The sequence below is a fragment of the Aptenodytes patagonicus genome, chromosome 1 (genome assembly GCF_965638725.1).
Source record: "Aptenodytes patagonicus chromosome 1, bAptPat1.pri.cur, whole genome shotgun sequence".
NCBI classification, from domain to species: Eukaryota; Metazoa; Chordata; class Aves; order Sphenisciformes; family Spheniscidae; genus Aptenodytes; species Aptenodytes patagonicus.
The window spans coordinates 61,635,812-61,648,907 of record NC_134949.1 but is presented as its reverse complement, the minus strand read 5'-3'; the positions used below and the strand labels follow the sequence as shown (position 1 = coordinate 61,648,907).

General features: G+C 39.5%; 1 protein-coding gene across 1 annotated transcript in view; it reads left to right on the top strand.

Moving 5' to 3' along the window:
- RFX4 (regulatory factor X4) overlaps positions 1 to 13,096 on the top strand; it is a 99,489-nt gene that overhangs the window by 36,747 nt on the left and 49,646 nt on the right. Inside the window, exon 5 of the mRNA XM_076339142.1 lies at positions 9,831 to 9,892. Within this exon, the coding sequence (XP_076195257.1) occupies positions 9,831 to 9,892 (62 nt within the window). The remainder of the gene's footprint in view (positions 1 to 9,830; positions 9,893 to 13,096) is intronic.

Here is a 13,096-nt window from a genome sequence, read left to right as displayed (position 1 = left end):
AATGTTAAACATTTAGGCTTTTTCTTTAACAGACTGGTAGTTTTCAGAAAGAGACATGGAGTTCAGCACATTAAAACAATCTGTAATAAGTAACATCCTAATGTATTGTTACATACTCAGTTACATGTCAATTAACAGAACACTGTCTATTTCACTTTTAAAGATACCACTGGAGACGTGTGAAACTTGCCTGAAAGTGATGTCTCCAGATTAAGCTTTTGTAGACAGTGCTTCAGCCCTTGTGTACTTCTTAAGCCTGATGTAAGTCAAATATATCCACAACAGAGCATGGAAGGGAGAACAGACAAGTTGTTCATGAACAGCTGAACTAATGAACCTTGTTTCCTACCATCTTCTATGTTCCCTAAATCCATAACCTTACCTAAATCTTATATAATATCTCCATGTTTCCCTGCAGTACTTTCAATTATTTCCAGGTCCCGGTCACTACATCAAGGTCTTGCTTCTTCGTTTTCTCACACATCTGTTGCACCTTCTTTCTATATTATTTTTAGATTCCCTCATGTCTGTCTGTTTGCCTGTCTCTTTTTCTCTCCTCCCCCCATGCCAACAGCTGGGCAAGAAGCAGCATATGGCGTGGCTGGTTCAGAGCAATAGAAGTGTTGACTGGTTGCCTCATACTCATGGTTGTCCAGTCAGGCAGTGCCAAATGGCTCAGCTAAAGGCTGAGCTTTCCTCCCTGTCTTGTCCTCAGCATTAACATCAATATGCTCTCCCCACTATCCAGCCAGTGTTTTCTATTAAACTTCTAGGACATGGACTGGACCCCAGGCATTTGGTAATATTGGATTAGGGAAACAAAAATTGGTCTGGAGGGTGGAGAGATTAACAGAGAAACAGTAATTTATCATAGACTGTTTCCTGCAGAAACCAGGCTAATAGGAACAAAAGTAACAAGAAGAGGAAAGAACAGAATTACTGTAAAAATAAACACCTTTAAAAAAGCAACCTATACTCCTAAACCACTTTAGGTACATATAAACTAAGGAAGACTCTACTATGGCTGTTAATGTGATATATTCTTATATGACAAAGGGAGCTGGAGCTTTAATACGTTAACCAAGATTTTAGTGCTTTACTCACCCAATTAATATGTGAAAATTACAGGCAGTTCTGTCTATACTAACATTTGCCAATCTGCTAATAGCTACGCTACCCAGTCTGTCATTACAGAGCTTTTTCTTGCCTGCAAAAGACAGGACCAGGCATTCTTTTACGCATATACTTTAACTAAACAGTGACAAGGGGGGCCCTGTATTTGCTGGTTACGCCTCGGCATCAGCAAGTGGAGACTCCAGTGTTAAACTTCGTCTCTTACTGTAGGAGCAAAATATATTATATTCAATGGGATCATGATTTCACCCAAAAGTGAAGCAGAATAAGTGAAACTGCTCCATGCAACCAGTGAGAAGACAGGGAAGTATAGTGAGGAAGGGCAGGCATGTCACTGAGTTATTAACAATAAAATGTTGCATATGAGAAAAAGCTTTCTCACAGTGAACAGGTTTAGGCTGTGAATTAGTCTTCAGGCAGCAGGAGTGAAAGCCCTGTTGCTGAGGTCACTTAAAAAAGATGGCAACCTTGTGCCCCTCAGCCCTGTGCTGCAAATACCTCGGGCTCTGCTCCGGGACACTGTGGACTCGGAGACCAGTCTAAGGTGTTGCCAACTGGAAGTTCTTGCCGCTGCCTGCAGCGAGGAGGGCTGAGCAGGTGTAGGTTTTTTTCTGAGCAACATGTTAACATAAAATGGCAGTGATACTTAATACACTGAGCTGGGAATTACGGTGGTTGAAGGCTCTGACTCATTATTCTCACTGAGTTTAGTTGCAAACACTGAATCATTCTGAATTGGGGCCTTCACTGAATCAAATAAGTTACTTAAAAAGCAGGAATGTTTTAAGCATTTCCAAGCCCCTCAGTAGCTATTGCGTATGGATGGGTTCCATAAGGCTAGTTGGTTCTCTCCTAGCTGTAGCATGTCACCCAGCTCTTCAGCTGGGTTGGCAGGTCTTTGAGCTTCTCTTTCACTCTTATTTCCTCAGCCAACACTCATTTTTGTTCTTTGTTTCTTTTGAGACCCTGTATGAACCTTACTTTCTTAATCAAGCCTCTTGAAGATGTTATCTTCCTCCTCCATACCGGTTTCCCCTACCCTCCATGTCCTCAGTTCACTGCTTTAAATTTACTGTGCAGTGCTAATTCACCTCCCGGACCCTGCCATCTCTCTCATACAGAACACTTACTTTCTTGTGGTGCAACCTCTTCTGCATCCTCAGGAAGTGTTCTTCCCACAACTCCCATATGCCCCCTGGAGGTTAAATACTTTCCTCTCGTGTTTTTCTTTTTTTCCTTTTGGTGCTTTCCTGCCATGTCTTTTCACAAGCAATAGTAAATTAATATTTGAAAAGGAAAACGAAGGATGCTGACACTGCAGGGTGGCTCTCCCCCAGCCTGAGGTCCCTTTACATCACTCTGGCAGCATAAAAAGGTTTAACATGGATGCACGCTCACATGAATTTTAGAGCCTCCTTATTGCTCCCTGAGTGGCTTTGCTGTAAGTGAAAATTAGACGCCAATAAATTTATTTCATTAAATAAAGGAGGGTAAAGTCCACAATAGATTTGTAATGTTAGTTAGGAAAGAGATGTTTTACATTTTTGACCAATATTTCCACCCCATTTCCAAAAAATGGGCTGAGGCACAATTATACCAGCAGAAAAGTGCTTTTTTTCCAATAGTTTGCTTTGCTCTGGGGAGGTACAAGCTGTACCAGCCAGAGTCCTCTTTTATCACTATGCACTGTCTCTATGCCCAGAAGCTTTGCCAGCAGGGCTGCTGCTCCAAGCATGATTAGCATAAACAGGATTTACAGTTTCGTGCTATCATACTATATATTTGATGTTTAAAAAGGACAGACAAGTAGCCTTATTGAAACCTCTTTAATAATGATATTGCAATGTGATTGCATTCTGGTTTGTCTTTTTATTGAAATGCACACGTCTGGAATAGCCTGCTGTGCATAAGGAGATACTTCTCCTGAAGATGTTTGTTGTTTTTTTTTCCCCTGTAATCTCAATTTGCTCCTAGTAGCCTCAATAGTAACTGATATAGCAAAGACAAATTTACTCTTAGTGCTCTCCTCCAATAGACTAAAGCAGCACTTGCTTTATTATGAACAACTACTACCTATGGAATGGTTTTTTTATTAGACTTTTTTCTAGTCAATATAGAAAAGAAAAATAGAACTGGGAAAAAATCAATCTAAAGCTGAGGATGTGGTTTCTGTTATTGCATCAAAGGATTGTATCAGTCTGTCTGTGCTATCTGAGCAGACCCTGCTTTTCCTTCATCTCTTTTTAACAGTTAAGGTTCCTGACTGAAGGACAGTTAACACCAGTATGACTGTTCTTCCTGATGCAGAATCTTCTAGGCCAAGTTCCTCTGAGGAGGCCATAATAACACAAGTACTGCAGAAGCAAGCGGTCATATAGGTGTGGGGAACGGGGATCCTACAGTGTAGTTGGAAAGCTCTTTGCACCCTTTGCTCTGCTTCACAGGTCCCTTGTATTATTGCAGGTTGCTGACTATTGCCTTTTTCTCCTTGAGCTTGAGGAGTAAGAAAACCAGCAAGGACACCTCAGTTTCTTTGGAGTGACTTTCCTTTTCCCAAAGATTTGCCCTTTAGCAAAGGGATTTTTGCTGGCTTTGCCACTTCAAGCATCTGGCTTCTAGTTAGGTCTTCAGCATGAAGTAGAGCAGCCTCTGGGCTGCTTCAACTCATGCCTTGTCAACACATCCCAGAGGCTGTTCTTACAGCGCAGGGTCTGCCAGAGTGCAGGGATGCTGGCGCTCAGCCTTTTCCCACAGATATGCTGGGTGATGGCAGTAAGTGTGCTGGCATCAGTACAGAGCAGGGGGAGTTGTGCAGGGTTTTAGATCTGCTTGGCTTCAGCAAGTCAGCACCGAAAGTGGCTGCAGCTCAGCTAAGCATCTGAGTCAGAGCATTCGATGTTTGCAGCTTTGTTGGGATGCAGTAATCTGTTTGATCATGCCTTAGGCTGAATTCCATCTGGCCAGTGGAGCTGCTGAAGGAGGATATTATTGTACATAGATGAATTTGAGGAGAGGTCTCACAAGCTTGACTAAAGGGTCCAGTTCAGTTGGAGTTCCTCATGGTGTCTGATCTCCGCAGCAGGCAGAATTGGGCACAGGCATTAAAGAAAATGCCAGCAGGCTTCTCTGACTTGCTTTGCAATATCAGTTGAGATGTATCAGTGCTAGAAACAAGATCTTATTCTACAGCTGGACCATGCCCTCTTCCACAAAATGATGAAAGAGAGTGGAGAGAAATGGGAAGGTTATTGAATCTAAACAGACAGCAGATCTGGGGTCAAGAATACTGGACCGGTACACTACAGTCTTCTCTCCTGGGCCATGCAAGTAAGCGAGCAAGGAGTAGACAGGGTATAGACACAGTCACACCTCTTCTCCTTTTCTTTGCACAGTTTGGTGGATTTGGGGGACAGGAATGATATTTTGTAACGGACTAATTGATTATGCTCTTTCTTACCAGTGGATGTTTCCTGGGGCAAAGCTTTCCTGACCTTTCCTCAAGGTAATGTGTTGTTAAGCCAGCCCCAAGCCATCTTTGAGCCAAAAGGTACCTGTTAGCACAGGTGTTAATAATAACAGATTGTCTCAGGGCAGGATTTTCAAAAGCACTGAAGCAGATGGGGAAACCCCTGGGGCAATACCAGGGGGCAATACCAGGCCAAAGATGAATGAGCCTAAAAATCCTACACTTCTATAAGATTGAGGATATCAGCGTTGTTTGTGTTTCATAGCGGTGAGAATAAGGAAAGCATAGCTGTGTGGGAGTATGGTTATATTTGGCATCACTGGTTTCTTTTCTGCTGCCACAGCAAAGAAGTTCAGTTAAGACTGAAACACTACAATAGAATTTGGTAAATAAACACAGATCTTCTGTACCTGACTTCGTAAAAGCAAAGCATGCCCTCTAGATATGGGACTTGAAACTTGAGCTGAGATAAACAGAGTGAGGCCCTGTTATGAAGAATTGTTATCGGAGGAAAGATAATTTATTCCACTGTGTTTAGAATCTCTCTAGAATGTCCCAGAGTTCCAGAGCCTGGAGCGTGAAATCCGTTTCTCATTCTGGCAGAGTGCAAATGCTGGGTTGTGACTTAATTTGATTTTATTTCATTACCCTGGGAAGTTCTAGAAGCACAGCTAGAATTATTTTAAATAGAAAGGAACAAGAGTCATGAAGAATAACATCCCTCTAGATCAGATGCACTAACAAAATGAACATGTCTTTTGAAAAGTAGCAATTTAAATTATTCCAGGGAAAAGACTTCTAAAAGTCATCCTTTGCCTATTGCCCCCAGAGCAAAATTTAATATTTTGACACAGGGATGGAGGAAAAAATGACTTCAGAAGTTTCCAGATTTCTCTGGTTTCTTCCATCCTTATTTGTTAGCATGAAGGCAGATGCATCAGATGCTTTTTAAGATGGTTTGGGTTTTTTTTTCCCTGATTCGTTTTGGCATTTCATATCATAGAATAATTTAGATGGAATAATTGGGAAACATAAAGTTCACAGTTTGGTAGTGAATGCAATGAGGTGTGATGGGTCACAGTGTAAGGATGAAGGCAGAATAGACAATACATTCCCCATTTTAAAGCTGGGGCTGGCTCTGCTTGTGTTGGAATGTCACAGTGCTGGAGATGTGAGGAGAGATGCAGTGGCAGAAATTACAGCTGGGAGTAATCAGGATGAAGGAATGCACCTTTGCAGCCATTTGCAGGTAACAGAACAACTCCTGCAGGTTAGCCATCTCTAAGGTTAATAGGTTGTGCAGACCGCAATACAGACCTTTACAGAGGAAGTGTATTTTTCTAGTTGTTGCTCATAAAGCTTTCTCTGTTTTGCATGGATGCTTAAGTAACTTATTTAATTTTTATTCCATTATTTTAAGAATGACCAAAAATACAAGTAACTAGATATTTAATTCAAGTTTATTCAGACACCTCTACTAGGTTTAAAAAGCCAAAATGGGATAAAAATCCTGTTAGCTCCAAGATCTGTGCAATAAATGTTGAATGTTGTACTACCAGAGTTGTAATCTCTGTGTGAGAGAATGATATGAGAAGACTTTTCTTTCCTGCATTCACTTTGGCTGCCCCGTACATTCAGAGTGGAAAGGTTACTGCCTGTCAGAAAGAAAAATGTTCCCTTATGTTCTACCTGCACGGGCATTTCTAAAACCATGTATCAGATTGTCTGCAAAACAGTTGAACAAATGCTGACCTGGATATACTAGTCCCCTGAAAAGGTGTAAACTATATATATATATGTTGTTTTATAATGCAATGACTTCTATCTGGCTCTTATGTATACAGTAGGCAATCACCAAAAGAACTATGGAGTTGCAAAAAGATAAGGCAGTTCTTAATATTTTTTTTTTTTTTTTAATCAAGAAAGGCATACAAGATCTTCTATAGGCAGAAGATCAGGTCTTGAGCAGGGCACAGAGGAAAGAGATGGAGAACACAACTGAAGTTAGTAACTGAGAAAGAAATGGAAGGAGCATTGGGTTCTGAGGCTAATATAGTAGGGACAGAAGTTATTTGCATGTGAAACTCCTGGTCTACATCTGTCTCAAAACCAAAAAGCCAAGTAGCATAAAATAATGCCTAGCAGTCAAAACTGCCACATAATTTAGGTGGAATTTTACTTGGAAAATGTAAAACCTTTACCCTTTTACTCAGCAGATCTCATAGGGCAGCTGGATTTGTGGTCACTTTGGAGAAGTATGAGATGAAATTTCAGTTCCATTGAAGGACAATGGTAAAAGGCCCGTTCACTCCAAAATTCCCTTGGATACCACCCATGAGATCTTTTTACCACTGCTTCTGTTGAGAAGCCAGCACTGCTGTGAGAACGGGGACTGGGCTCTGTTCTGAAAGCAGCTCGAACTGCGTGGTCTGGTCTTGATTCATTTGCTTGTGCAACCCCACTGCAGTGATGAAAGAAAAATGATCCAACTTGGTTTTCAGATCCGAACCTGAATTTTCATGTCTGACAATTAGGAACCCCCTTCCCTCCCCACCCAGCTGTAAAATTACCTCATTTTCTCTGTAGGTCTTTAAAAGTTAATAAACATGAAACACAATGATGATGTATTTTATAGGGTGACTTTTCAGGCTGAAAGTATGATTTAAAAATCAACATTTTGTACCCTCTGCTTTTTCCATTGATTTCAGCACACAGTGAACTCCACTTTGTCCTGCCTCATCTGACTTCCTCTCTCCTTTCAGGGAAATCTTATTGCCTTTGGCAATACCATTACATAGGGATTCACATAAATGTAGCTGAATATAAACATTTATATGAGCAGCTAGTTCATTTAGTACTTGACTTGTTTTATTCCAAACATAAATGCCCATGCTCATGTGTACCAGCACTCAAGCATGAGTATGCTGTTATACAGATTTTTTACATACATACATACATTTCACATATGCAGCATTAGATCAAAAAGTCCTGACACTTTGTTTTTCAAAGGTTTGCTAGATTATTCTTTTTTTTTTTTTTGTAAATTATTGGTAAAGAATATTTTAAGTGGTGCATACTTTTCAGCTGTATTCTGAAAGGTGTATCTCATTGTTTAAAATGTGCTGGATTTAAAAGAGAGACAAACAAAGAAAAGAAAAAGGGATCATCTGATCAACTGCTCCATTTTTCTTCTCTTTTCCTGATCACCTCTGCCCTGGTATGTAGAAATTGGCTGATTTATTTAAATCCCAGGAACTCCCACGGCATATGGTTCATGAAGTAGCATTTACAGTGTGCATTGTAACACTTCATCACTACTAGAAAGACTCTGAAAGTAATATAGGTTCATGTTGTTCCAAAAGAAAAAATAGGGTAAAAGTATCTCTAATATTAAGATTTACTTTTGAGTCTACTGTTGTAAAATCAATTTTTGGGAGAGGAATGGTATTTTCTGAATGATAACTGCCACCAAAAAAAAAAAAAAAAAATTAAAAAAATCCCCCAACCCCAAAAAAAACATCCTCAGAAAGTAGTTCTTCTACACTGCCTTTTTTCCCACAGCCTTGTGGAGCCCCCAACCCTGTCTGCAGAAAATGAAAGAGAGAGGGGTGGGATTAATGTGTAATTAAAGGGAATTTGGAAGGCTGAGATGTTGCGGAATGTTAGATCAGTAGCTGGAACAGCATGTGGTGTTCTTTAGGCAGGCTTCATTGAATCCATACAAAAAAAGAAAGAAGGGCTGCTTGCCTGTCTGCTCATTTATCAAACAGCTAGGCTGAACTTTCACAGCTCCACAAAAGTGTTTTACTGTTTGCTGAAGTTTTGCTCCAGAAATTAAAGCTGAACAACCTAGCGACTCTGAGTCTATGCTGCATTTTTGACATCAGCCACGTTGTGCAAAGCTCTTGGAAACCAACGCAGGTCAATTTTTATGAGATACAAGGGGAAGCTGATTGTACATTTGCTAAAAAAAAAAAAAATATTACTGAAGAAATGGTCAAATATGTGACATTGTAATGTCTTTATTTATATAGCACCTTTTGATCCAAATACGTGTTCCAGAGCTTTCAGTCATCAATCAGGATTAAATATTTATCACAGTGGCAAAATGGCTCACGGAGAAAAAAAATCTATATTATTTAATCAATTTTAATTGATGTTTTCTTCTGGCTGAGCAGTTATATTCCATCTTATATGCCTGTTTTCCTTTAATATTAGTCGGTATCCCCCCCAAAGAGGAAATATTTAGCAACTTATATAATGAAAACACAATTAAAATAGATTATAAATTTAAAAAGGAAGAAATTCCTTTTGCAAGTGAATCTTCAAGGCTTACTGCAGTCTTTCTTGCATGGCTGTTCTGCCAGAAGAATTTTCCTCCTACTGCAGACCACACTGAGAATCAGGTTCAATCCTGTGAGGTGCTGAGCACCGCCTTTCCAGCAACTACAGCAGAGCTTTTTCATCAGAACTAGCCTGGTTGACAGAGGCTCTGATTACTGAAGGCACAATCTACATTCATTAATCCATTTCCTTAAATGCATCTGGCACTAAAGAAGTTTTGTTTTACAGTAGCAATGTTCTTTTAATCTCTGCTGACAGACTAGAGTCCAGATTCTTGATGATACCCTGCTGTTTCTGAGATGCACTTGTTTTCCATAGAGGATAAATTGACTACGAGCTATCTTTACAAATGCAACAGTGAGTCTTTCCTGGTAGAAGTGGTGCCCCTGTCAAATACCAAAATCTTTTCAGGGTATCATCTTTTAGAAAAAGGAATGTTTAATGGCAAGATTGTGAAGGTCTTCAAAGGACTGTGGCCTCCAAAACTCTCAAAAGGGGAGTTTCCTCTATTTGCAGCAAAACCACATTTGTTGATCCTGCAAACTAACATAAGTAAATAGCAGGCCAATTCTAAGTACAATCCTCCTTAGTTTAGAGGCAGAACTGATCTTAGATTTATAAAGAAATGTATTCTACTCCAGTAACTTCAGAAAGTTTTTATTTAAATTAACAATAGTTAATGGAATTATACTGAATTTTAAAGTCTCTTTCCCCTCTTTCAGTAATGGAAAAAATCAAAAGCTTTATTTCTGATTTCTCCTGCCATGTATTTTGCTGATGTTGCAGTACAGTTTTTCTGCTTTTCTGTCTTAACAGTCTATATTAAATTAAGTATTAGTAAATGTGCTTTTCAATTTTTTCTAATATCAGTTCTATTTATTTGCAGATAATAAGGCAACAGTTTCCACAGCTAACGACAAGAAGACTTGGAACCAGAGGCCAGTCAAAGTAAGCAGTGTATGGTATTATTATCATCTCACACAGGGCCCCATTTGGCTCTGGCTTTACTGAATAGAATAGTATAAGATCAGGGAATAATTTGTGCAGTTGAGGACTTAAAACCCAACTTTGAATGAGCTTCTATTGTAGTCTTTACGTTGACTTACTGATTCAGCCGTGATCTTGCAAAGGTAGTCTAATGGAGGCCTTTTACTGATTTCATCAGCAATATTTTCCATATTGTTCTTATAATGTTTTTCATCTCAATGCACCTTACGCAATGTAAAGGACATTCACACCCAGGAGTAATGGAGCTACTGTTGGAGGCTGGGAAATGACAGCTGGTTAACATCATGTTTCAGTGTAGAGGACAAGTGGCAGAAAGCTATCTGGAATTTAGGTAGGAACATATATTGGCCTAAACTGAAATTGCCCACAAATCTGGATTTAACCACCATTTTTCCTGTGTAATGAAGTCCAACATATCTTTAAGTGATCAAGGAATTAGTTTATTGCCTTACCCAAAAGATAGTACTCCCTGGAAACAGTTCATCCTAATTCCAGAATGAGAAATTGATTCAGAAAGAACAATGCACTTCCTGGAGTATTTGACTTTTTCCAATTGTTGGTAAGATGTGATTCTACCAATTTATAAAGAGGATACAGTGATGTTTTTATACTTTTTTCTGATTGTGGACTCCATGAAATTTTTCCAATGGAGCTTTAGATCTTTTTATGGCAAACATAAGCCCCCTAAATAATATATATATATATATATGCTTTTCTTGATTAGCTTTCACAGAATCCTACAGGGTAGTCTAGTCTAAGGGTAGTCTCTGTAGATCACAAGTGGAAAACTATGGGGGGGGAAATGAAAACCTGGGACAACATGTTTGGAAAATTTTGCTGGTAAAGCTTCTCTTTCAAAACAAAGCCTAGAAACGCAATATGGCTAAATGCTGAGAAACAAATATGCTAGAAGAATTGAACTTTCATACTAAAGCTACAATGACCCACTCTTTAAAGGAAAAAAGAAATTAAGATGCTAAAAGAAATGCCATTAAAATTAACTTTACTGTGCTCTTCTAACAAGTGGTCCATGCCAAGCAGTATTCCTTTGATGGGACCAAATGTCCTTTCTCACATCTTGAGATTTTCCTGATTATTATAACTAAGCTTTCTTTTTCTAGAGCAGTCATATTTAAGCAGCTAATTGAAGATTTAAAATCTCTTCCCAAATGCAAATTCAGAGCTACCATAACATCAGTCATAACAGAGCTACCAGAAATCTCTCAGGTGCAAATTCTAGGCTAGTCCAACAGCGTATTAGGAAAGCATGATAGGTCTGGACTCAGAGAATCAGGATTTAGCACTGAATATAAGTTCTTTGGAAGTTCATAAAGACACAGTGAAAGCATGCACAAGTTGCTGTATGGAAGCATTCATATGAAAGTGCCCTCTGTAAGCCATCAAATCACTCTGACATTGGCTACAACTTTGTTATTTGTCTTCCCGTTTAATGAAAGGAATGAGCACTGCTGTATTTCCAAACTGGAGCTCCTCCCGCAGTTCCAGGAGTCTCTCAGAGGGGCAAGATGCTCTTGATCTGCTGACTGAAGGTGTCTTGTGTCCAAAAGCTATGTCTCTTTACTCTCAATGAGGCTAAAAATCAGTGAGACTTAATATTTCTTGCATGTTTTCCCCCTAACCTGCATGCTTATCAGAGGGACTTTCAGGTCACATACTCCTCTCATGCCACCTTTGCAATGGTTCCGCTCCCTATCTAGCAAATAAGAAGGGGTTTCTGCAGAGCATGCTGTCTGTGCTCTGCAAAATCCTTGGCCCCTGAGAGTCCACGGTCACCCCTGTGAGGGAGATCATAGTCACTCAAATTTCACAGCCTCAGTAGGTATGAAATTGAGTTCTTCTGCTCCAAAAGAGGATGCCTACATCTTCGTCAGTGGTTAACACCCCAAGGATTACAGCATACAGAGGAGTCCTTCTCATTTGATCCAATGAAGAGGAGAGGTATAAAGACACACACACACTACATGCACACTGTACTCTTTTACAATAAATACACTCCTTGCTAGACCCAGCACAGCTGTAACTGAGGTCTGGTTTTGTTTTCAGAAACATCTGACTGCATTCCAATTAATTGTTACGTAAAGAAATTACTTTAGGCTTTAACACTTCAGTCCCTTTATCACCAGCTGTGCTGACCGATTGCTGCCAGTATGATTTTCATTCCACTTCCCTGCTACTGCCAAAGGAAATTCAGCCATAGAAGTGGTTATCTGAAGATTATCTGACTTCACACTGTTCTGCCTTCAGTCTTTTTATAGCACGGCTGCCTTGTAACTTTACAAAGTTCAGAGCTACAATGATGCTATACTCTTGGTCATCAGTTGTGAGGCTTTCTTTTTTGCAGCTGGGTTTATTGCTGTAAGTATGCAGCTGTTCTCTATCGCACTGAGCTTAAAAACAGTTCCACCACAGGTGAGCCATGAGAAGGCAGCTAAACATAAAAGACAATTTCTCTCTGTACTGTAGCTTGAAACTCTTCAATTATGTACACAAGAGGTTAGTTAAACTGATGGAAACTACATGGTGTGAAGGGAATTTTACTTCTTTCTTTAAAGGAGTGCTGCAGATACCAGATCCATGAAAGGAAAAAGCATTCCACTATTTACCACAAACATAATTGTGTAGTCTGCATGTTATTCTTTACAGACCAAACTTTCAAGCCCTGTTTATTGAATTATGTTGGGGTTTTTTTCTGATAGAAATACAGAAAAGTGCTTGGAAAAGAATCTTTGTAAACTGCACCAGTGAGTTTTTGCCATTTGGGATGGTAAAATTACTGAAGGAGGAAGCTATCTGGAAAAATTTCAGAGTTAATTTGGCTATTGCTGGCTATATGATTTTGAAGCTACCTGGAAAACTTTTATGTAGTTTACTACCAAATGAAATATACCAGAAATTAAATAATGCACAGTGAAATTCTACTACATTTTCCAGGCTTTCATTCATTTTTTTCTTGAATTGATTTAAGAGGAAGCTTAATATAAGAGACTGACACCTGTTTAAGTTATACAAACCTCTCAGTCCATCTAGAAATTTTGCAGGCTTGTCTGCTGTGACCTTTTCCCTTTTTTCCCCCTTTTCCCTCAGCAATTTGTGGTGCTAGCTCCCTGCAGCATTTCCTTTTGG